Source organism: Acomys russatus, chromosome 14 (genome assembly GCF_903995435.1).
Source record: "Acomys russatus chromosome 14, mAcoRus1.1, whole genome shotgun sequence".
Classification (NCBI taxonomy): Eukaryota; Metazoa; Chordata; class Mammalia; order Rodentia; family Muridae; genus Acomys; species Acomys russatus.
This window is the reverse complement of record NC_067150.1, coordinates 4,563,569-4,587,872: the sequence shown is the minus strand read 5'-3', so window position 1 is coordinate 4,587,872 and position 24,304 is coordinate 4,563,569. Positions and strand designations below refer to the sequence as shown.

At 45.5% G+C, this 24,304-nt stretch overlaps 1 protein-coding gene across 1 annotated transcript; it reads left to right on the top strand.

Moving 5' to 3' along the window:
* Positions 1-600: 600 nt before the first annotated feature.
* On the top strand, positions 601-22,561 carry Cfap300 (cilia and flagella associated protein 300). Its single transcript, XM_051155897.1, has 7 exons — positions 601-744; positions 926-1,007; positions 7,027-7,102; positions 15,647-15,813; positions 17,617-17,789; positions 20,541-20,607; positions 22,351-22,561. Exons 1-7 carry the CDS (start codon positions 635-637, stop codon positions 22,477-22,479), a joined length of 804 nt encoding a protein of 267 aa, XP_051011854.1. The 5' UTR covers positions 601-634; the 3' UTR covers positions 22,480-22,561.
* The last annotated feature ends 1,743 nt before the right edge of the window (positions 22,562-24,304 follow it).

The following is a 24,304-nucleotide window of genomic DNA, read 5'->3' as shown; positions in this document are numbered from 1 at the left end:
CTCGACCCCCTTTACCCTAGCCCCCTCTATCTGACCTCTTGGTTGTTAAGGTTCAAACAGAAAGAAATGAAGTTAGAAGAGAAAAATTCTTCCACCTAAATCCTATTGCAGCTCAGAGACAAAAAACTAAAACTTGGCTCCTGAAGGCGATTTTCAACAGGTAAACACATGTCCCTTACTGAATAGCACGTTGTGGTGTAGTACGTGCAGGAACTTTGCCTTTTTAGCCCTGAAATGTAACTTCAGCTGGAAAAGAGCCACAGAAAAACAGAATATTTTCCTACGCAGTCCCTTTGTCTTTCAAATCAAACCAACTTAAATAGTTTTTCTTTGTGCAAAGGGACACTTAGAAAACTGTCCCTTTGAGACTGTAGACTTTGATATTAGGTCACTGGCGGGTGCCCGAGGAACACAGAGAGACCACCAGTTTCCCTCCATCTCCTGACAGTCAGGTTAGGGGTCCTCTGCGGCAAGGCGGGGTACCGCGAGAGCCATGATGTGCGCGCTGAGCCAGGGGGCCGGTCTCCTCCCCAGGCCCCGCCCCCGAGCGGCGCTCCGCCCCCTGCGCGTGGTGAGTCTTCTACAGCTGTGTCTCTATGGTAACCATTACTGCTTTCCTGCGGCCACAAGGAGGATGGCGGCTGGGGAGCCGGGAGACAGAGGGGGCTACTACTTCAGATTCCTGCCTCAGAGAACCTTCCCGTCCCTGAGCACCCGGGAGGTCACCAGCCGGCTCCGCCAGTGGTGAGGGCCGAGGGACGGGAGCGGCCGTGCGGCCTGGCGCGGCTTGGCGGGCTCCGGTCGGAGGGCTCGGGCTGGGGCCCCTGCAGGTGCTCAGGGCTCCGGGATACGGCTCTGCGCCCCACGCCCCGGGCTCCGTCCCCCACCTCCGCCATGGCCCACTGACTTTCCCCATCTCTGTCAGGTCCATGCTGGGCAGAATCCAGGCGCAGGCGTTCAGCTTCGACCAGACGTTCCAGCCCTACCAGAAGGATGATTTTGTCATGGTTGGTATTGGGGGGGGGGGGGGTCCCCTTCTGATGTCGTTGGGAACACTCCATGGCGTGTTCTTAGAGTTTAGAAGTAATAAAAAGTGCAAGATGGGAGCCGGGCGTGGTGGCACACTCCTTTAATCCCAGCACTCGGGAGGCTGAGGCAGGCGGATCGCTCTGAGTTCGAGGCCAGCCTGGTCTACAAAGTGAGTCCAGGATGGCCAAGGCTACACAGAGAAACCCTGTCTCCAAAAACCAAAAAAAAAAAAAAAAAAAAGTGCAAGATGGGTTTTCTTTTTTTCTTTTTTCTTTTTTCTTTTGTTTCTTAGGGGGCTCTTTGAGACAGTGTCTCGTTCTGTAAACCAGTCTAGTCTGGCATTCACCGGGATCCCCGTGCCACTGCCTCCCAAGTGCTACCACGACCACCTTACAAATGTCTTTTACCTACCTTCGGGATTCTACCTTAGATAACTTTACAATTCTGTAAATTTTTTTTAGACAGTCTTGTTGTGTAATTAGTGATGGCCTTGAAGCCCTATCAGGCATTCTGCCTCAGCATCCACAGTGCTGGATGGAATGAATACAGGCCTGTTAACTGATTCTGACTAAAAATTGTAGAGGTTTTTTTTTTTTTTTTTTAAGAGAAAAAAAATGTTTTGTTTTTTGAAACTGGTTACTCCGTGTAGCCTTGGCTGTCCTGGACTCACTTTGTAGACCAGGCTGGCCTTGAACTCACAGAGATCCACCTACCCATGCTTCCCCGAGTGTTGGGATTACAGGTGTGTTCCACTACACCCAGCCAGGAGTACTTTTTTAAACAAGCACCCTATGTTTTTAAATACCATCACCCACCTTTATCCCTGACGCTATTAGGCTTAACTTCTGGTTTCTGAAAATCACATTTACCCTGAGAAGTGGCCCTCAGGCTCCAACAGCAGTGCTCAAACAGGATTTCCTCCCAAAGGTTTTGAGTAATGGCCTGTTTGGAAAAAGCCTTTAGCTAGAGGGGACTTCTTTGAAGAAGGCAGAGTTCATTCAAAGGTGTGATTTTCTTATGTGCGTCTTAAAACTCACACCCGTTGTTTCCAATGTTGCTTCCTACCCAACAAGAAGTAAAGTATTGTTAGGTTTAGGAAATGACCTTCATTCTTCGATCTTCGTTATTGTCCTGTGAGCACTGACATTATAGTTGGCATGTAATTTATTCACTGACACTTCCTGAAGGCCCACTGTGTGCTAGGAAGATAGCCTCCTCAATGGTTAGACATAGAAATGAGTCAAAAGGGTAAGTTGACTGATTATAGCTTCCTCACTAGTTAGAGACAGAAATGAGTCAACCTAGTCTTTTGACTCGTTTCTAACTATTGAGGAAGCTATATTCCTAGCACACAGTGGGCTTTCAAAAAAGTATCAGTGAATAAATTACATGCCAACTATAAAGTCAGTGCTCACAGGACAATAACAAAGAACGAAGAGTCAAAAGACTAGGTTTGGAGCCGGGCATGGTGGCACACTCCTTTAATCACAGCACTTGGGAGGCCGAGGCAGGTTGATCGCTGTGAATTCAAGGCCAGCTGGTCTACAAAGTGAGTACAGGACAGCCAGGGCTACACAGAGAAACCCTGTCTCAAAAAACAAAACAACAACAAAAAACAAACAAACAAAAAAAAACATTAAGTTCGAGGAGTGTCTTGTGCCCTCACCAACAATGCCAGCAAATAACACTGGACATCTCACACGCTGCCAAGAGTGAGGAGAGCAGGTGAACATTCCAGCAGACTGTCGCCTCATTCTGAAGGTTAGGGAGTAGTTCATTCTCCTGAAGCCTGTAGAGGCGAGTCCTCGCGCACTCCTGGTGCCTACTGGCAAGCTGCTCTTAGTCCTTGTCATGACTCTTCTAAAGATACCAGTCAGACTGCGTTAGGGGCCCATCCTACACCAGGATAACACTAATATCTGCAGTGACCCTCTCTCTGAGTGTATCTTCTTGATGCTGAAGAAAGGGAAGAATTTTGAGCTATATTTTCCAATCTATAACAAAGGGTAAATTAGTCTCTTCACCTATGGTGGGGTTTTAATGCCACTGCAGCATAATGACTCCATTAATGCCGTGTCTCAGTTAGTCGTGGTTAGAGTGTGGCAATTAACCAGTATTAGCCCTCAACTATTTTTTCAAAGCAGACTTTTGAAACATGGTAATTTTTTTTCTTTCTTTCTTTTGACATGGGTGCTAGTCTCAGAATACAAGTCCTTATGATTAAGCAGCAAGTTTTTAAAAATGTATTGATAATTGTATTTTTAAATTATTTTCATGTGTATGTAGACAGCATATGTACAGGTAACACTGATGGACTCTGGACCCTGCAGCTGGAGTTACAGGAGGTTGTGAGCTGCCAACCTGAGTGCCAGAAACTAAATTCAGGTCCTCTGATAAAGCAATATGCACTCCAAGCAGGGCTTAACTGCTAGGCCTGGCCCAAAAATATCTTTTTAGTAAAGTAAGTAAAGCCAGGTATGGTAGCTTCTATCTAGAATCACAACATCCAGGGACTGAGGCACAAATATTGTAAATTCAAGACTAGCCTAGGCCGGGCGTGATGGCACACGCCTATAATCCCAGCACTCGGGAGGCAGAGGCAGGTAGATCTCTGTGAGTTCGAGGCCAGCCTGGTCTACAAAGCGGGTCCAGGACAGCCAAGGCTACACAGAGAAACCCTGTCTCAAAACCCCCCCCCCCAAAAAAACTAGCCTTGGCTACATAGTGAAACTTTATTTTCTTCTTGTGTGTGTGTGTGTGTGTGTGTGTGAACTTGCACACTTTTGTCTTGCTGTGTTTTGAAGCTTGCTCTGTAACCAGGCTGGTCTTGATTCAGAAATCTGCCTGCTGGGATTTAAGGCATGCACCACCAAACTCAGAATGAAACCCCATTTTCAAAGAACAATTAATTAACACATCGATGTCACTTGGGCAGTTATGTGAAAGGCTGATTGCTCCAAGGGGAGGCTGGAAACAGTGAGGCAAAATTAGACAACACGCCCAGACAGTGTTTGCTTTTTGCATTAGTAATGAGCGTGGCTGCTTTCTGAAGAGTATTTGGTGAGGTCCTCATCTTAGACTAACCCTAAACATGGCTCAGAGAAGGACTTCGGCTGAAGGACTAATAAGATGCTCAGAGTAGGGAGAGAGGAAGATGTTGGAGGAATCCCAGGTTTCTGACGTAGTTGACGGGAGTAGCTGATTTTACCAGCAAATACATCAAAGATGAAGAGTAAGTGGTGACATGGATTTAGCATTAGGCACGTTCAGCTACAAGGTGCACCCAGGTGGCTGAGGGTCTCAAGAGAGCGCGATGAGATCAACACAGCGCTCAGAGCCTGACCCTTCTGTGCCAGGGATGAGGAGCAGTTTTCCATGTAAACAGGGACAAGCCTTTTCCTGCACAGCTCCTGTGTCCATCCGAGGAGCAGAGCTTAGGCCTGTGGCTGCATCCCACCAACCCTTTCAGATCTGGATGAAGAGAATGCCAGCTCAGAATTCCTTAAGGAAGAGAGAAGCAATGGGCACTAGCAAGGAGCAGCCAGTCAGACAGTGCACTTGAGGACTCGGGGCTGGACTTGGAGCCCTGAGGTCAGCTTCCATTACAGGGCAGGGGACAGTTGCACCTCTTTCCTGTTACTAGGCAAGCTTACTTAACTTTACGTGCAGTTTGACATCTGTACCTTTTCCTACTGCTAACTAGTTTGAGTCAGCTGATGCGGTCAGAAAGCATATTCCCTAAAGTCTCTTCTGATGCCTTGATGTCAAGTCTGTAAGAAACCAACAAATCCCTTTACACATATATAGACCCTTCTGTTCTTTCTGGGTTTTTGGTTTGGTTTGGTTTGGTTTTTTGTTTTGGGTTTTTGAGACAGGGTATCTCTATGATAGCCTTGGCTGTCCTGGACTCACTTTGTAGACCAGACTGGCCTTGAACTCACAGCGATCCACCTGCCTCTGCTTCCCAAGTGCTGGGATTAAAAAAACAAACAAACAAACTTTGCTTTAACTTAATAAGAGGCCTTTATAAAAAATATTTCAGGAGGCTAGAGAGATGGCTCAGCATTAAGAGCACTTGGCTGTTGTTGCAGAGGACCCAGGTTCCTCCTAGTAGCCACATGGTGGCTCACCACCACCTGTCACTCCAGTTCCAGAGGTTACAGTGTCTCCTTCTGGTCGCTACACATGGGACACATTCACACATGCAAGCCCAAAATACTCCATACACACAAATAAAGTAAGTCTTTTTATAAAATGTATTTTAAAAACAGATTTTGATTGGCTCTAGGTCAAATGCTGCAGTTGGTCTGCTTCTGTTTATGACATCTAAGCAGGATTAAAAGTAAACACCCAAGGCCAGGCGTGGTGGTGCACGCCTTTAATCCCAGCACTAGCGAGGCAGAGGCAGATGGATCACTGTGAGTTCGAGGCCAGCCTGGTCTACAAAAGTGAGTCTAGGGCAGCCAAGGATATACAGAGAAACCTTGCCTCAGGGAAAAAACAAAACATAAAAAACAACTAACACCCAGTATCTGACACAGGGCTAGCATTAGTCTCCGAATCCTCTACCTCCACCTGCTAAGTGTTGAAGACTGTAAGCTCATGACTTGATTTCTTTTAGTTAAAAAACAATTCTATTATTTCATGTGTGTGTGCGTTCGTGTACATGGGTGAGCTTGTACCACAGTGCATGTGGAAGCCAAAAAACAACTTTGAGAGTCAGTTCCTTCCTTCCACTACATGGAATCTGGAGACTGGACCCGGTTCAGGAGGGTTGTGCTGTTTTATCCTCTGAACCATCTCTCTGTTCCTTGATTTCATTTTTTGTTTGTTTCTTTAAAAAAAATTCAGTAACCAGGGGCTGGAGAGATGGCACAGAGGTTAAAAGCATCAGCTCTTCTTCCAAAGGTCCTGAGTTCAATTTCCACAACCATATGGTGGCTCACAACCATCTATAATGAGATCTGGTGCCCTCTTCTAGCCTGCTGGCTCACTTGTAGGCAGAATACTGTAAAATAATAAATAAATCTTTAAAAAAAAAATTTTTTTTCAACAACCAGGCCAGGCATGGCGGTGAATGCCTTTATTTTATTTATTTATTTATTTATTTATTTATTTATTTATTTATTTATTTTGTGAATGCCTTTAATACAGCAATTGGGAGGCAAAGGCAGGCGGATCTCTAAATTGAAAGCTAGCCTGGTCTACAAGGTGAGTACAGGAAATCCAGGACTGTTATACACTGTCTCAAAAAAATAAATAATTCATTAACCTTTTTCTTGATTTAAAGTTCTTCTATCCAGTGCGATGGTCCACATCTTTAACCCAACACTTGAAAGACATGAGTAGGGCCTGTGGAGTTCAAGGTCACCCTTGGGTATATAGTGAGTTATAAGTCTGCATAAGGCTACCTGGATACGTGACACCTTGTCTCCAAAAGAAAAATAAAGTTATTTAAGCTAGATAAAGTGGCACGTAGCTGTGATCACAGTATACAGTGTTGAGGCCAGAGGATTCCAATTTTGATGGAAACTTTGGGTTACATAACAAAGCTAGCTAGTGCTACATAAGGAGACCTTGGTTTGTTGTTGTTGTTTGTTTTGGTTTGGTTTTGGTTTTTCGAGACAGGGTCTCTCTGTGTTAGCCTTGGCTGTCCTGGACTCACTTTGTAGACCAGGCTGGCCTCGAACTCACAGCGATCGGCCTGCCTCTGCCTCCTGAGTGCTGGGATTAAAGGTGTATGTCACCACGCTTGGCCCAAGGAGACCTTGTTTTAAAAAAAAAAAAAAAAACACATGTTGTAGCTCAGCGGTAGAGCAATTATTCAGAGTAGACAAGGCCCTGGGTTTGATGCCTAGTCAAAAAGCCAACAAAAACATAAATAAAGCAGAGCTTTTCTTCTTACTTTGAATTAAATGATGTTTTCTTAATTTTGTTTCAGAAGTCAATTTTATTCATAAAAGTTTCTAATGTGTTTCCTTGCAATTTGTATTTTAGGCTTTTTTCAAAGACCCAAATGTTATTCCAAATTTGCAGTTACTCTCAGATTCTTCTGGACAGTGGACCACATTAGGTAAAGATTTTTATATTTTAATTTCCACATTACTATTTTAATAAAATCTTGTCATTAGTGACTGTATCACTAAAGAATGAACTGTGGCATCATGATAACATGTGGCCAGCTGTGTCAGGTCTGCCCTGCATCTCTGCCTTGGGAGTCTGTCGCTGTCACCTCGGCAAAGCTCATCACAGCAGCTCTCTCAGCAGTTTAGAAAATGTGCATCGTGTATTTTATATCTAAGTACCCTGCTAAATGCAAGTCACATTGAGATGAGTAGGAGGGAGTGTGCACTTCTGGAAGTCACTGGCACATTAAGTCGGGGCTTGCTGGAGATGTAATTTAGTGTGGTGAATGGTCCACACAGATCAGGGTTCAATTTGCAGCATCACAGCTGCACACCTGTAACACCTGTACCTGCAATCCCAGCACTGGGGAGGCAGAGTGGGAGGATGAGAAGCTTATGTCTATCCTCTGTTATGTGTCAAATCGAGGCCAGCCAAGCCAATAGGAAACCCTATTTAAAAAAAAAAAAAAAAAGGCGGGGAGTGAGGGAGAAAGAGGTTTCAGCAGTTGAGAGACACAGCCCTTCCAGAAGACTGAGATCACTTCCGAGTACCTGATCCAGCCTCACATTGCTGCCTATAACTCCAGCTCCAGAGGGTCCAGGCCCCATAGCATCCGTGGTACCTGTGCACACCCCTACACGGGACACATACACATTCATGTAATTAAAAATCATGAAGGAGTGAGGGAAAGAATAATGGTGCATTCCAGGTTTTCCTGCAGACGTGAGAATGTGGGGAAGGAGATGGCCAGTTGAGCCCCGAGGGGAAGGGTCAGGACAGTGTCCACTAACGGGGATGCCAGAGCGGAGCACAGCTGCAGCACACAAATGACTGCCCTGGAATGTCTTTTAAATAATAAATCACAGAGAAAAGACTTCTTAAAGGGAAACATTCTCTAGATGACACTTCAATAATATACAAAATATGCCTGGGAAATTTTATTCTTAAAAAGTGTGCATGCAGCTGGACATGGTGGCGCATGCCTTTCATCCCAGCACAAGGGAGGTGGAGGCAGGCGATCGCTCTTGAGTTCAAGGCCAGCCTGGTCTACAAAGTGAGTCTAGGACAGCCAGGGCTACACAGAGAAACCCTGTCTCGAAAACAAGAACAACAAAAAGAAGTGCACGCACATGTACAGCATGGTATGTGGAGATATGGAGGTCAGAGGACAGCTTTCAGGAATCAGTTCTTCCAAACTGAAGCCAATGGGCTCTCAAGGCCAGTACTTTGACCATCTCCCACAAAAGGCTATTTTGAAAACCAATATGAATGCTATATTTTAAATTCAAGGGTGAAGTCTCAATCATGCAGCAGGTTGTACCATCCCACTTTGGAAAAAAATCTGTAATACTAATCTGTGCACAATTAAATGCAAAATGCAAAAAAGAAATGCAAATTGCTTAGAAATTAGATGTTTTGTTTAGGAGGAGGCCTTTTGTTAAACTTCCAAAATGTGTTTTCATGGAACTCTAAGAAGCCTTAACATAAAGTAACTTTTTAAGAGTATTAGTCAAAAATAAAGTCACAAAAACGTTTCTGTTAGACTCAGCAGGTCAGATTTTATTGCTTTTTGCCAAAGACTGCTGCCAAATACACAGAGCAGAAAGCTGGTACGTACTGATCTGGAGACTACGTACAGAATTAAACTCAGGGCTCATGTAATTGCCAACTTGGATTTTTCAAGAGCGAATAATCAGAGCCATGTAGCACAGGGTTTTTAGAATGTTCATAACTTCAGCTAGTCTTTTAAAAAGAAAATGAGATTCACAGAAGTGAGTACGGGTCTCCCCCATCTCAGCACAGACTTCACAGAGTAGGGCTAACTTGGTCCTAAGTTTTTTTCAGTTTATTTTTTCCATGATTTAATTTTTTAATTTATCCCATGAGAATTTTATACATGTATCCAATGAGATATGACCATAACTCTCCCCACCACTGTCCCCCCAACTCTTTTCAATCCCCTCCAAATTATTTCCCATCCCCTACTCCCACTGCCTCCTCTTTTTTTTTTTTCTGGCTAACCCTCCAGGCCGAGTAGTGCTGCCCACATGAGCATAGGTGTTGGACACCCTCCCCACTCCCCACCCCCATATGGGTAGATTACCAGAGGTCACCACACCCCCCAAAAAAGAATGATTCTCCCTTCCCCAGGGACTGCCAGCTACTAGTGACTCCTCAGTTGGCGATGGGTCCTCGTCAGCTGCTCCCCAATCCAGCAGGACCTTTAGGCAGCTTGGTCATCCGCAGGTAGGTTAGTGAGTGCGCCAGTCCTGCTAGGGACCACACTCTGCCTCATCCTCCAGCTATTAGTGTTCTTTCTACTTCCTCTGCCAAGGTGTTCCCTGAGTCCTTGCTGTTGACCTTCAGAATTACAAGTATTCATGGTATGTGTGTGGAGGTCAGAGGGCAGTTTGCCGAAGTTGGGTCTCCGTCCACCAGCTGGGATTAAACTCAGTGCTGACCTCCTGGGGACCTTCTCCCCTCCGAGCGTCTCTCCAGACCTTATTCTAAGTTGGTAATCAAATACCGCACAAGAGAGCTTCTGAAATGTCATATGTGCCCACAGGTAATAATTAGAAGAACTCTAAAATTAGAAACATTCCACCTGACTTTCTTGTTTAGGACTTATGTTTTATTTATGTGTACGTGTGTGGATGTGCACATGCATGCAAATGCCCACAGAGATCAGAAAGGGGTGTTGGAGCCTCTGGAGCTACAGTCACAGGCACTGAGCTACCTGACTGGGTGCTGAGATCTGGAAAACAGCAAGTGGAGGGGTTTTTTGTTTGTTTTTAGTTTGAGGTCTGTTTGTTGGTTGGTTGGTTTTTTGAGTCAGAGTTTCTCTGTGTAGCCTTGGCTGTCCTGGAACTCCCTCTGTAGACCAGGCTGGCCTCGAACTCACAGAGATCCGCTTGCCTCTGCCTCCCAAGTGCCACCACCGCCCAGAAGGAAGCATTCTTAACCACAAGCCTTCGCTCTGGCCCAGCACTCTTATTTTTGAAGAGGAATTTCTCTTCACCAGCTTGGCTTCCTCACTCTCATTTTCTATAACTGTCATTTTTCTGATACATTGGCATCTTTCCCTCAGTTTTCATTTGGAGTCTTTATAAAAACAACAACAACAAATGAGCTTTTTGTGTTTCTCTGAGACACTGTCTTCCTCCATAGCCATACGCAACCCAGACTTAATTCTGAATTCAAAGCAATCTCTGGGACTCAGGCTGTGGAGAGCTGAGATTGCAGGCCTGTGTCACAGCATGCATTTTATGTAGTGTTGGGGATTGAACTAAGGGCGGCATGCACGCCTGGAAGAGCTCTACCAGCTGAGCTGAGCCCCAGCCCCAGAAGGAGGCGTTGCTAAGCCCTGGGGCACTGGGAGAGGAAGATTGTGAAGACTGTGAAAAACATGAAAGCTTGTCCTAAAGAGAATACCAAGGGTATGGTAGAAACCCATCTGATGAAGAGATCAGGGTGTGACGTGTGGATTTAATCAGTCATTTCAGCAGAAACCAAAAATAGAAATCGGATGGTATCAGCAGAGCTGCTGCTGGTCTGAACCAGAGAGAAAGCTCTTGGCCTTGGCGCCTGTGGGCCGGCCCACAAAGCTGCTCAGGTTTCAACATGAGCTGTTTGTTAAAGAAAGGAAAGACCCAGAAGGTAGCTCAGGGTTGGTGTGGTAGCTCAGCAATTACAAGCTTGCACTGCTTTTCCTGAGGACTGAGTTTGGTTCCCAGCACACATTTAGGCTACTCTGATTCAGGGGGTCCAACACATCTGGCCTCTGCATGTGTGTACACACACACACACACACACACACACATCACATCACATGATTTTTAAAAAGTGATGAATCAGGCTATTTTACCAGACTAGATTGCCTCTAATCTTATCCTCAAAGACAGGGCCAACAACCCAGAGCTTGGGGCCAAGTTAACCCCCAGAAACCTCAGAAATAGTTTATCTGGTGCCTGAAGGGAGCTATGAGAACACTATCCCGGTATATCCAGAATGCATAAGGTAAGCCTAAAATGAATTATTCTTGAGCCTGAGAGTACAAAGAATCTTTCTCCTCTCAGTCATGCTTTCTGGGAAACTGCCACCCAGTCCCTAATAGTTGTTTTTTGATTTTGTGGTAAAAAAAAAAAAAAAGGCCATCCCATGTTTATCATATCCATATATTTTAACTTTTGTCTTTCTCACTCTGTCTTGGAACTCAGAGATCTACCTGCCTCTGCCTCCAGAGTGCTGGGATTCAAGGCATGCACCCCCACTGCCTGGACCACCAGTGTGTTTTAGAAGCACACATTTGACATATCAGGGTTACACAAAGAGAGGATTTCCGCCTCAGAATGAACTGTACCTCAATCTTGTATCCAATTTAGATGACACTTGGAACCTGAATGAGGTAAACTCTCAAGTCCTTTGAGGTGGGATGAATTGCATGTGAGGAAATAGGATTTAGGCACTAACAGAATCCTATTGACTAAATTGTGTTGTCCAAAGCCCAGTGGCTTCCGTGGCTTCGTCTGTTCCCAGTTACTTTCCTCAGAAACTGCTCAGAATGCTGTTACACTGGGTTAGGCCATCATCCTGTGAATTTTGAGGTAATAGATGTCAGTCCATAGCAGATGCTATTTTCACCCATTAGACTAAAGTTTGAATGCATAAGATCCGTGGGGGGACAGGGGGCGCAGTTGTAGATGCAGGTTATTGCCAGCTCAGAGCCAGCCTAGTTTACAAAGCTGTCAAAACACACACACCCCTGCACATGGCATCTCTTCCCCTACCAGCCAGTTTTATGGAACTGCCAGGCCTTGTTTACCACCTTTTGGTGTTTCAGAAGCACCCAGAGTTCTTCCATCACAGCATGTAGGCTTTTTCCTTTATGTACTGCCTAAGAGGGTTGGGCCTCAGAAACAAGATGAGCTTCTCTCAGCAGCATCGCTTTTGAAGTCACTGAAGCACACATCATTCCTGGCTTCAGGCATCTTTCTTGTCCCCATGTCTAGGATCATAACCTGCAGTGACAAGTTCCAGCATGGCCTGGTAGATAGTCAAAACAGGAGGTGCCGATGATTGCCAGGGTTACTCTCAAGCCCAGGCAGTTCTCAGGTGAGGGGCAGCAGTGGGCCCTGGAGGTGGACCTCAGCAGTAACGTAGGCAGGGCCCTGGGTTCCGGTCCCAGGGCTGCCGCCTCTAAATGCAACAGAGCAGTCAGAAGACAAAAGAACATTAGCTCCTTATACCAGATTGTGTGTGTAGGTAAAAGAGGAGAAATTGAGTGAGGTGATAATAAAAAAAAAATCTTCATCTTAATCTTTATGGCTGTATAACAATTTGTACTGACCAAAAACCTTTGCTTTATTTTTAGAGACAGGATTTCTCTGTGTATCCCTGGCTGTCCTGGAACTAACTCTGTAGGCCACGCTGGCCTCAAACTCACAGAGATCTGCCTGCCTCCACCTCCCTGAGTGCTGGGACTAAAAGTGTGTGCCACCACCACCCCAGCAAAAAAAAAAAAAAATCTATTTCTAAAAGATACATTCAAGGAATAAGTGTAGCCTGGGGGCTGGAAAGCAGAGAGGGAGGAGCTAGGGCTGTAACAGAAGCAGAGCCCCACACTTCCTCTCTAACATGTGGGGACTCGACTGGCCCTGCTTCAACTTTTCCCTTGGCTTGGAAAACGGCACATTGTCAGCAAGATCTCTCAGGAGGCTGTAATGAAGAGAAAACATTTTCAAGGCATCCTCAAAGACTTCACAAATGATCATTAATTAAATTGTTGTTTTGGTTTTGATGTTTTCCTTTCTGAAACAAGGTCTCACTGGTGCAGCCCCAGTTGGAAGCCACAATGTATGTCTGCCCTTGCCTTGCCTCAAACGCTGGGAGTGAGGATGTGAGCCCCCACCGTGCCCAGCTTGTTGTTAATATTTACTTGATTTGGGTGTGTATCTATGTATGCACACATGCCAGATGATAATTTGCAGGGCTTGGTTCTGTCCTTTTTCCATGTGAGTCCAGAAGATTGAACTTAGGTCATCAGAATTGGTAGCAAACGCCTTTATCCACAGTCCCATTGTGCCAACCCTTGGTGATTTTGGTTTGGTTTGTGTGTGTGTTTCATCATAAAGATTTATCTTATTTTTAATTATGTGCATGTCTGTGTGAGTGTGTACATGCGACTATAGCTGCCTATGAAGGTCCAGAGGATCTCCCAGGAGCTGGAGTTACAGGGTCTTGTGAGCCATCCATTGTGGGGGCTGGGAACTGAACTCATGTCCTCTACAAGAGCGGTGCATACTCTTAAGCACAGAGCCCTCTCTCCCAACAGCATGCCCTCATCCTCACCCACCTCTTGTGAAACAGGGCTTTCCTTTGAAGCCCAGGCTGTCCAAGAGTGCTAGCCTCATAGGTATGTACCGCCAACCTAGCTCCAGATTTGTATGAGATGTATTGTAGAACACTTAGCATTAGGAAAATCTAAAATATGGGGAAGAGTCTTACACATTCAGAGGCAATTCTAGACTTGATCTTTGCCAAAAGGCCAAGAAGCAAAGCCTTATAGGTAGTTCTGACATTCGCATTTCAGTAGAGTGCATGCCTGGCATTCAGGGAACCCAGGGTTCTGTCCCCAGCACCAAATGGAGCTAGACATGGCTGTGCATAACTGTAATCCCACCACAAAAGAGACAGAAGCAGGACAGAAGGGAGGTCAGCCTATGCTATGTGGAGATTTCAAGATCAGCATGGGTTATGTGAAACCTTGTCCCAGTAATGAGTGCGCGTGCACGCGCGCGCGCGCGCGCACACACGCACACACACACACACACACACACACACACACACACACACACACACACACTTGTCTATAACCCCCCTACTAAATTCACAAAGCATTTTGCTGTGAGGTGTTCTCTAGTTTATGTTCACCTAGTTCTGAAGTAAGAACTTTGGGGGCGGGGCAGAGGTTTGAGGCAGGGTTTTTCTGTGTAGCCTTGGCTGTCCTGGACTCCCTTTGTAGACCAGGCTGGCCTTGAACTCACAGTGATCTGCCTGCCTCTGCCTCCCGAGTGCTGTGATTACAGGCATGCACCACCAGGCCCTGCTTCGAAGTAAGATCTTCTTATAAATCATTTTTTGTGTTTGGTTTCTTTTTTGGTGGTGGTGGTGTTTTTTTGTTTGGTTGGTTGGTTGCTTGGTTTTTCGAGACAGGGCTTCTCTGTGTAGCCTTGGCTGTCCTGGACTCACTTTGTAGACCAGGTTGGTCTCGAACTCACATCAATCCCCCTGCCTCTGCCTCCCGAGTGCAGGAATTAAAGGCGTGCGCCACCACACCTGGCTTGTTTTTGTTTTTCAAACCATGAGAATCACCCTAGAGCCAGCTCATACTGGCTTAGAGCTTATTATGCAGCTCAGCCCAGCCTCAGACCTGTGGCAATCCTGTGTCACCCTCCTGAATCCTGAGACTGGCTCTAACCTTTTTTTTTTTTTTCCCCCCAAGATTTATTTCCCTTCCCCTCCCTGTCTACCTGGGGCACGGTAGCACACACTTGTAATCCCAGTACTCAGGAGGCAGAGACAGGTGGATCTTAAGAGTTTGAGCCCAGCCTGGTCTACAGAGTGAGTTCCAAGCCAGCCAAGACTGCACAGAGAAACCCTGTCTCAGAAAGAAGGGACGGAAGGAAGAAGGGAGCCTACTGAAGTCCTGTTGGAGCTAGAGTTAGTTATAAGTGGCTGTGAGCCACCTGGGGCTGGGGCTGGGATCTAGACCAAGGTCTTCTGGAAGAGCAGCCAGTGCTCTTAATCACTGATCCACTGCTCCAGCCCCTAAACTTTACTTGCAGTAGAGCTATGTCTGTGTGTCTGTGTGTATGCCTCACAGAAGCTGCTTTGGAGGTGGGGTTTGTCTTTGTAATTCAGGGACCAAGCTTATGACTGTACAGCAGTTTTACCCGCTGAGCCACTGATATGTGTCACATTTAGTCACCTCTTAGAATCTATGCATAATGGTTGATTTTTGAAATAACTAAAAATGGTGACTGGAGCCAGGCATGATGGCACATGACTTTAATCCCAGCATTCAATAAAAGGCAACTGTCATTGAGTTTGTGGCCAGCTTGGTCTCCGTAGTGACTTCTAGGACAGGCAAGGCTATATACCAACATGGAAAACAAACAAACAAAGAACAAAAGAAAGAAAGAAAAAGAAAAGAAAAGAAAAGAAAAAAAAAATGGCCAAAGCAAGCAAACAAGTCCAGAGTGTGGAAGCTGAATCCACATCCACGTCATACGGGTAACACGCACTTGTCACTTCAGCACCAGGGAATCCGATGCTGCCTTCTGGCCTCCAGGGGCACCTGCACACATGTGGCAGACCCCACATAGACACATACATAAAAATAAAAAACGTCCATTTTTTAAAGTTTAGAAATAACTAAAATCAGTACATTCACTTTTACATCTTTGTTTTTTTACAAAATATCTTCTTTCAGGAACTGAAGTGAAAAAAGTTGAAGCTACAAATGTTCCTTGCACACAACTTTCAATGTCATTTTTCCAGCGGTTATATGACGAAAATATTGTACGAGAAAGTGGACACATTGTCAAGTGCTTAGACACTTTCTGTGATCCATTTCTCATTTCAGATGAACTAAGAAAAGTAAGTACAGAATTTAAAATCTCACAGTGAAAGTTTATTGAAAGAAATATAAAATGTCCAAACCTCAAGCCTGGCTAACCTCTTAAGATTCCTCCAGCTAGCTGGGTGGTGGTGGTGCACACCTTTAATCCCAGCACTCAGGAGGCAGAGGCAGGCAGATCCTTGTGAATTAGAGGCCAGCCTGGTCTACAAAGGGAGTCCAGGACAGCCAAGGCTACACAGAGAGACCCTGTCTTGAAAAAAAAAAAAAAAAAAAAAAAAAAAACCAAAAAACAAAAAACAAAAACCACAGAAACCAAAAGATTTCACCAGCTGGTCGATATGACCAATGCTAAGCATTACTTCTTAGTATGTGTACTTTGTTATTCGTATCTGTCAGTCAGAGTCAGATGGATTTGACTGACACTACACATTTGTAGGACAGTTCCTCTTAACAGTTATCTGTCAATTCAGCTGAGTGCAATTATAACTGGTATACCACACAATGTTACAGGACACAGTGGCACATGCTTTTAATCCCTGCACTCAAGGAGGCAGAGGCAGGTAGATCTCTGTGAATTCAAGTCCAGGACAGCAAGGCTACACAGACCCTGTCTCAAAAAACCAAAAACAAAAAAGAATATACACGAAATGCTATTATAGTGGCACAGGCATGTAATGCTAACTTAGGCGGAAGCAGGAGATCAGGAGTTCAAAGCCACCCTGGCCTACATAGTTACAGGCTTTCCTGGGCTATAGAGAGGGACCTATCTCAAAAACAAAGCTAAACTAAAAATGGAGCTTGGAACTTAGCACATTTGGGAGAAGGCGTGGTCCCTAGCACTTCATAAACATGACCTGTTGGCACATGGCTACTAACCTAGCACTTGGGGGTGGAAATAGGACGAATAGGGGTCCAAGGTCATCCTCATCTACAAAGTGAGTTTATGGTCACCCTGGGATACATGAAACCCTGCCCAAGAATTTTTTAAAAGCATATTAGTAACTTGCTTTTGTTTTTGTTTTTTGAGACAGGGTTTCTTTGTGTAGCCTTAAGCTGTCCTAGACTCACTTTGTAGGCCAGGCTGGCCTTGAACTCAAAGATGCTGGGACTAAAGGCATGTGCCACCACACCCAGCTGTAATTTGGTTTTGTTAAAGACATGTTATGACTGTTTGGTCTGTCTGTGTGTATATGTACCACATGTGTACCTGGTGCCATAAAGACAAGACAAGGTCTGGATTCCCTGGTACTGGAGTTACAGATGGTTGTAAGCCATGTGCAGGTGCTGGGAACTGAACCTGAGTCCTCTGCAAGAAATAGAAGCTAAGCCATCTCTCCAATCCCAGGATTGATTGTTTGTTTGTTTGTGGCAGCCTTGTATATGCCAGACTGACCTTGAACTCACCAATACCCTGGCTTTACAGAATGCACCACTACACCTTGGCCATGAATGGGTCTCAAAATAAGCCAAAGGTTGGTCTGGGAGAGTAGTTTAATAGTAGAGCATGTGCCATCATAAACGTGAGTCTGTGTGAGCCCCAGTATCACAAAAAGTACTAATTTTAAAATACTAATTTTATGTGTATGTTAAAACATGCAGCCGGGCATGGTGGTGCACCCTTTTAATCCCAGCACTCAGGAGGCAGGGCAGGTAGATCGTTGTCAGTTCAAGGCCAGCCTGAACAAAGGGAGTCCAGGACAGCCAAAGGTACACAGAGAGACCCTGTCTCAAAAAAAAACAAAACCAAAAAAAAACTAAAACAAAACAAAAAGTCCAGTGTTATTCATTACATTGTATTAAGATGATTTTTCTAATCTTAGATTTTGCTCATGGAAGACTCTGACAAATATGAAATCTTCAGCCCGCAGGAGAGGGAAGAGTTCCTGTTCTGTCTTTTTAAGCATCTGTGCCTTGGAGGGTCCCTTTGTCAATATGAAGATGTGCTTAAGCCGTATCTGGAGACAGCAAAGCTGCTCTATAAGGACCTGGTGAGGTAATGTTCTTTCTGGGGAACTCAGCCCTGATGGAACCAGCAGCATTGCTCATGTTCATACTGGGGACTCCGCCAGCCTTGTGTAGCTTGCCTCTCTTTCTCCAGGCCAGAGGAGTTTATGGCTATGTTTTTGTTTTCGGTTTTGCTTCTTGTTTGTTCATGGGATGATTTTTTTTTTCTTCCCATTGTGGGTGGGACCTTGGTTTATAGGCAAAAACTGTACCATTGAAGTAGCATCCCTAGCTTGAGGGTTCTTGTCAGTTCCTATGTGGCTTGGATTGGCTAGTGAGACAGTCTCACACACTGCCACTCATGCTGCCTCAGACTCACTGGGTAGTCCAGGCACACCTCCTGCACCAGCGGCCCGCATGCTCCTGCAGTGCCCACTCTCCAGGCTTCGCTCCCAGTCTCTTCATTCTTTTCCTTTCCTCATTCAGACCTGTCTCTCACTCTGGGCCAGGCAGTTCTGTGTTAGCAACTGACATCTTCCATTCCTTTCCCTCCACTCTACCTTTTAAATACCAAAGGAACACAAGAGATCACAAGGGATGTTTGAGTTTGCTCAAGTAATTGTGTGTGTGTGTGTGTGTGTGTGTGTGTGTGTGTGTGTCTTGTGTATGTGTGTGTGTGTGGTGTGTGTGGTGTGTGACAGAAATGTATGTAAAAACCTTTATTCTAAGGAAATGGAAGAATCCTAAGTTAAATATAATTTTTACCCTTCTGAGTTGGTGCCAAAGACATGCAGTTAATTTTAGTATTCTACCAGGCTGGCCCCCCTCCCTCCCTCCCACCCTTCCTTACTTTTTGAAACTCTACTGAAGATTAAACTATAAATGTAACCCTCGAGAGACGGCTCAGCAGCTAAGAGAGTCTGCTGCTCCTCCAGAGGACTCCAGCTTGGTTCCCAGACCCACACAGCAGCTCGCAGCCACCTGGGACTCCAGTGCCAGGGCATCTGGTGCCCTCATCTGCCTTCTTTCAGCACTACATACATGTGGTGTACATACATGTATATAGGCAAACATTTACACACATAAAATATAAATTAAAAAATCTTTAAAAACATAATTTCAAGAGTTGTAGCCATGCCAGTAATTCCAGCCCTGAGGAGGCAGAAGCATGAGATCAGTACGGGCTAGGCTAGCCTGGTCTACATACTGATCCCAGGCCACCAGCGCTTCCTAGTCAAACTTAATCCCAGCACTCGGGAGGCAGAGGCAGGTGGATCACTGTGAGTCCGAGGCTATCCAGGACAGCCAAGGCTACACAAAGAAACCTTGTGTCAAAAAAGCAAAAAAGAGGGGGGGGGGAAGAGAGGGGGAGAGAGGGGGAGAGAAAGAGAGAGAGAGAGAGAGAGAGAGAGAGAGAGAGAGATAGAGAGAATGAGAGAGAGAAGGGGAGGGGTCAGGGAAACACAAGCAAGATGGCCTGGCAGATAAAGGCTTTTGCTGCACTAGCCGAGAGACCTGAGCTCAGCCCCTGGAACAGGTGGGAAGAGAGGGGAGGAGACTAGACTCCACAAAGCTGACCTCTGACTGCTACGCTGATGCTGTGGAAAAGAGAAAATAAAAGCATGTTTTCAGGAAAGGTGTGCGTGACCATCAAACACTGAATGCAGGCAGTGTGTTCTGCCCACTTGCAGCTCACATAAACCCTCGCACTGAGCCAGCCATGCATGTGCACACTACCACTCTGCCCGGCCACAGTAGCCTGTGGAATGTCCCACTGCTGTGTGCAGTGGAAAAGGGTTCACTGAGAGGTGTGAAACAGATAGCTCTAGAGCTCACTACACACGCCCTGTCATCTAATCTGCAACCTCCTCTACCTTTTAAAAGGTTCTATTGGTATCTGTTAACTATAATAATGTTTCATCATGACAAGCCAGTGTAAGTGTGCAAGGTAGTTTAGTTGTATTCCCCCCATTGCCCTCTTCTATGTTTTTCTGTGTTAAAATTTTTAAAAGGTTTATTTAATTTATATGAGTATGCTGTCTTCATGCACACCAGAAGAGGGCATCAGATTCTATTACAGATGGTTGTGAGCCACCACATGGTTGTTGGTATTGAACTTAGGACCTCTGGAAGAGCAGCCAGTGCTCTTAACTGCTGAACCATCTCTCCAGCCCATACGTTAAAATTTTTTTAAAAAGACTTGAAGAGTAGCAACCACTCATAAAAAGAGCAACTAAACTGATGACCTTATTTTTTTTTTATTATTTATTTGTATGTGTATGCATTTATAAGTCCAACGAGGCCAGAAAAGGGTGCTGGACTCCCTGGGGCTGGAGCTACAGGAGGTTATGGGCTCTGGAACCAAACCCAGGTCTTCTGCCAAAGCTTCAAGCATGTGTTGTTCTTGTTGTTGTTGAATATTATATGGGCATTTTGTCTGTCTGTGTGTCTATGCACCACATGTGTGCCTGGTACTAAGGGGCCAGAAGAGGGGGTTGGATCCCCTGGAACTAGGTGTAAGGACATTTGTAAGCTCAGTGTGCATGGGAACTGAGCGTAGGTCCTCTGTCAGAGTACTGGCTCAACCACCTCTCCAGCCCCCAGGCTTGTCTTTTTTTTTTTCCCGAGACAGGGTTTATCTGTATAGCCTTGGCTGTTCTGAACTCACTTTGTAAACCAGGCTGGCCTCGAACTCACATCGATCTGCCTGCCTCTGCCTCCCAAGTGCCGAGATTACAGGCCTACGCTACCATGCCCAACTGGCTTGTCATATTTTAACTGCCTTTTTATCTCATCTTAGTGTTCGGAAACACCCTCGAACCAAGGAAATACAAATTACCTCTTCTGTCTTTAAAGTGAAAGCCTTCGTGAGTATTGAGCTTGTTTTGTTGTTGTTGTCTTGGTTTGTTGGTTGTTTTTTGAGACAGGGTTTCTCTGTGTAGCCTTGGCTGTCCTGGACTTGCTTTGTAGACCAGGCTGGCCTGGAACTTGCCTGCCTCTGCCTCCCTGGGTGCTGGGGAGTATTGAGCTTGTTAATTACTCCTTATGAATGGAGTTGCTATACCTGTGGCTTATGCTGTTTACTGTTAAGCCCAGAAGAAAAGATGATGGCGCTAAATATTTTATGAAAATCAAATGTGATAGGGCTCAGCTTCATGGGAGGAACCTGCTATCAGGAAGAGAGAAGCAGAGACTGCGGGAATGACGCCTCCTGCTTTGCTCTTAGTATTATCGTCCAAGCTCCTGTAGGACAGGCCACCACGCTCTGGGCATAGGGCTTTTCCAGTCCAAAGTTGCAACCTCTTTCCACAGTCCTTCCCAAAGCAACACGGTAGGGTCTGACACAGCAACACCTCACTATCCTGGTACCAGTTTCTATTTCATTTCCTTTCTGTAGTGATGAAACATTCACCCCAGTTAGGGGAGGAAAGGCTTTACTCGCCTTACACATTCCGGTCACACTAGGGAGGCCACGGCAGGAACTAAAGCAGATGCATGGGAAGCTGCTTCCTTGCTTGCCTCATGGCTTGTTCAGCCGGCTTTTTATACAGTCCAGACTACCGGCCCAGTGTTGGCACCACCCACAGTGGGCTAGGTCCTCCTACATCCACAGGCACACCCTCAGACCAGTCAGATGGAGATAGATCTCCTCTTCCCTAAGATAGTCCAGGTTTGGACCAAGTGGACAAAAATCAAACAGCCATACATGGCAGGCACGCTCTACATTTGTCCATAATGTACTTTGCTACAGCTGATAGATTAGAAAAGTCACAAACCGAGTCCTGGAGAGCCAAGGCTACACAGAGAGAAGAGACCCTGTCTCAGAAAACAAAACAAAAAAAAACAAAAAAACAAAAAACAAAAAAAAAGAAAGCAAGCAAGAAAGAAAAGACACAAACTTAGACTCCTAGCACTCAGGGAACTAAGGCAGAAGGCTATGAGTTCTAGTCTGTCATGGTCTACATAATGAAATCCTATCTATAAACACACACACACACACACACACACACACACACACCACACACACACACAAATAAGAACAAAGGCAGCCATTTTGCCTCATATCTCTAATCCAACACTAAGGCAGAGTTGCCATGAGTTTGAGGCCAGCCTGGGGCACACAGTTAAATAAAGCACAAAGCTATCATGGGAAGAATGGGATTGGGATGCTCATTCCCTAAGGGCAAGAGTTACAGTTGTGATGGATGTGTGTGATAGATCTGTACTGCTTGTTGCCAGTTTATTATCAAAAACTCATATATCTTTACGGTTTTCTTTGCTGCTGATGTCGTGGCTTGCATCTTTAATCCCAGCACTCGGGAGGCAGAGGCAGTCGAACTGATGTGAGTTTGAGGCCAGCCTGGTCTACAAGTGACTCCAGGACAGCCAAGGCTACACAGAGAGACCCTGTCTCAGGGGGGAGAAATATTTTCTTTGCTGTGCATTCCAGACTGGGTTCAACTCAATCCTTCTGCCTCAGCCTCCCAAGGGCTGGGATTAAATTGTGTGCCATTACACCTGGATAGGTCTCATGAAGCTTGGGCAGAAATATGTGTAAAAGTCGAAGACTCACCTGGCCGAATGCTAATGGCTGAGGCTTGTCTTTCCAGGGCTCCCTCGGCGTGTGCTACCCTTCGACTAAGGAGCACGAGCAGACGTTCTCATACTTGGTCGTGGATCCCATCAAGCGCCATGTGAATGTCTTGTACCACTGCTATGGTGTAGGGCAGATGTCGTAGTGCTGCTCAGACCATCTGCTAGCACCACGACTCAGTTCACTGTGTCCCTGTGTCCCAACTAGTGGGTAGGTAGAGGTGCCCTTTGCCGACCCATCAAAGGCAACTATAAAGATCCCGTTTTGAGCTGAAGAAAGCAAACACCAGAGTGCTTGTCTCTAAATTTGCCCAGCATACTCGTGCAGAAATCCTTGATGGAACCTGTACAGAGCAGAAAGTTACAAGTTCATGTTTGTTCTGTCAAGATGCAGACACAATCTTAATTTCCTATTTTTTTAATTGTTTTTAGTTCTTTGAAGAAGTATCTCATGTAGCCCAAAATAGGTGAGTCTTGAACTCACTATGTAGACACAATCTTAATTTCCTATTTTTTTAATTGTTTTTAGTTCTTTGAAGAAGTATCTCATGTAGCCCAAAATAGGTGAGTCTTGAACTCACTATGTAGCAGAGGCTGGGTCTTGAACTCCTGATCCTCTTGCCTCTACCTCTTGAGTATTGAGATACAAACATGTACCACCAGGCCTGGCTCTATGTATTTTGTTTGGGAAGCTAATTAATTCTGGATTAGAATTGAAACATTAAAAAACATCTCTACCACCAGTCATTTAATGTGAATTAATATGATTTTAAATTTTCAGTTTATGTAATTAATTTTTTTGTTTGTTTTTTGAGCAGGGTTTCTCTATGTAGCCTTAGCTGTCCTATACTCACTCTGTAGACCAGGCTGGCCTGGAACTCACAGAGATCTGCCTGCTTCTGCCTCCCAAGTGCTGGGATTAAAGGTGTGTGCCACCACTGCCTGGCTAATTGTGTATAAACATTCACCTGCATTTTGCTTCTGAGCTTCATGTGCATGCCTAGTGCCCAAGGAGGCCAGAAGAGGGTGTCAGGTCCCCTGCACCTGGAGCTGCTGACAGTGTAACCGCCAATGTGGAACTGGGAGCTAAACCTGGGTCCTCCTCAGGAGCAGCAAGAGCTCTTACCTGCTGAGCCCCCTCTCCAGACCTTGTCACCTCTTGGCACATTTAGACTAAACTTTTTTTGGGGGGGGGGTTCGTATTTTGAGACAAGTTTCTCTGTGTAGCCTTGGCTGTCCTGGACTCACTTTGTAGACCAGGCTGGCCTCGAATTTACAGCGGCCCACCTGCCTCTGCCTCCTGAGTGCTAGGATTAAAGGCGTGGGACACCACTGCCTGGCTTGGGCTAAACTATTTTAATGCACTAGTTTGCTTAAGATTTACCTTTCATAAAAACAGGGCCAGTATCTAGTTGTGGTGGTTCTCTGTTAATTTGTTTTATATGGAGGGTCTCACAACCCAGCTAGCCCTGGGCAGGTTGGAATTCCCCCTGTAGACCGGGCTGTGCTACGCTGACAGTGTGGGTGAGGAGTGCTGCAGAGGCTGTATGCTGGCTTCATATACTCTTTCATCCCAGTGCCTAACAAACAGTAAATCCCCGGGGCCTGGTGGACAGATCATTTGAAAAGAGAAGCTGTTACTTGGAGTGGACTTGCTGAGTGTGTGACGTGAAGTGGAAGGTCCTTCAGAAGCAGGAGACACGGAGACAGGGCCAGAGCCATCTGCAAGGCTTGCCGGCCCCTGAGCCAGCCACTGTCTACGTGTCTGTCTTAAACTCTCTGCTCAGCCCCTCCAGTTAACCCTGAAGCATTTGCTGAAGGTTTTGAACTGTCAGACCTGTATTTAGTTGTGCAGTGTGGGGTGAGATATGGAGCCTGGGAATGTGCCTCAGGCCACACAATCCCTGGAAAATAGCCACAGCCTGTAGAGACATTAAAAAAAAAAAAAAAAAAAAAAAAAAAAAAAAAAAA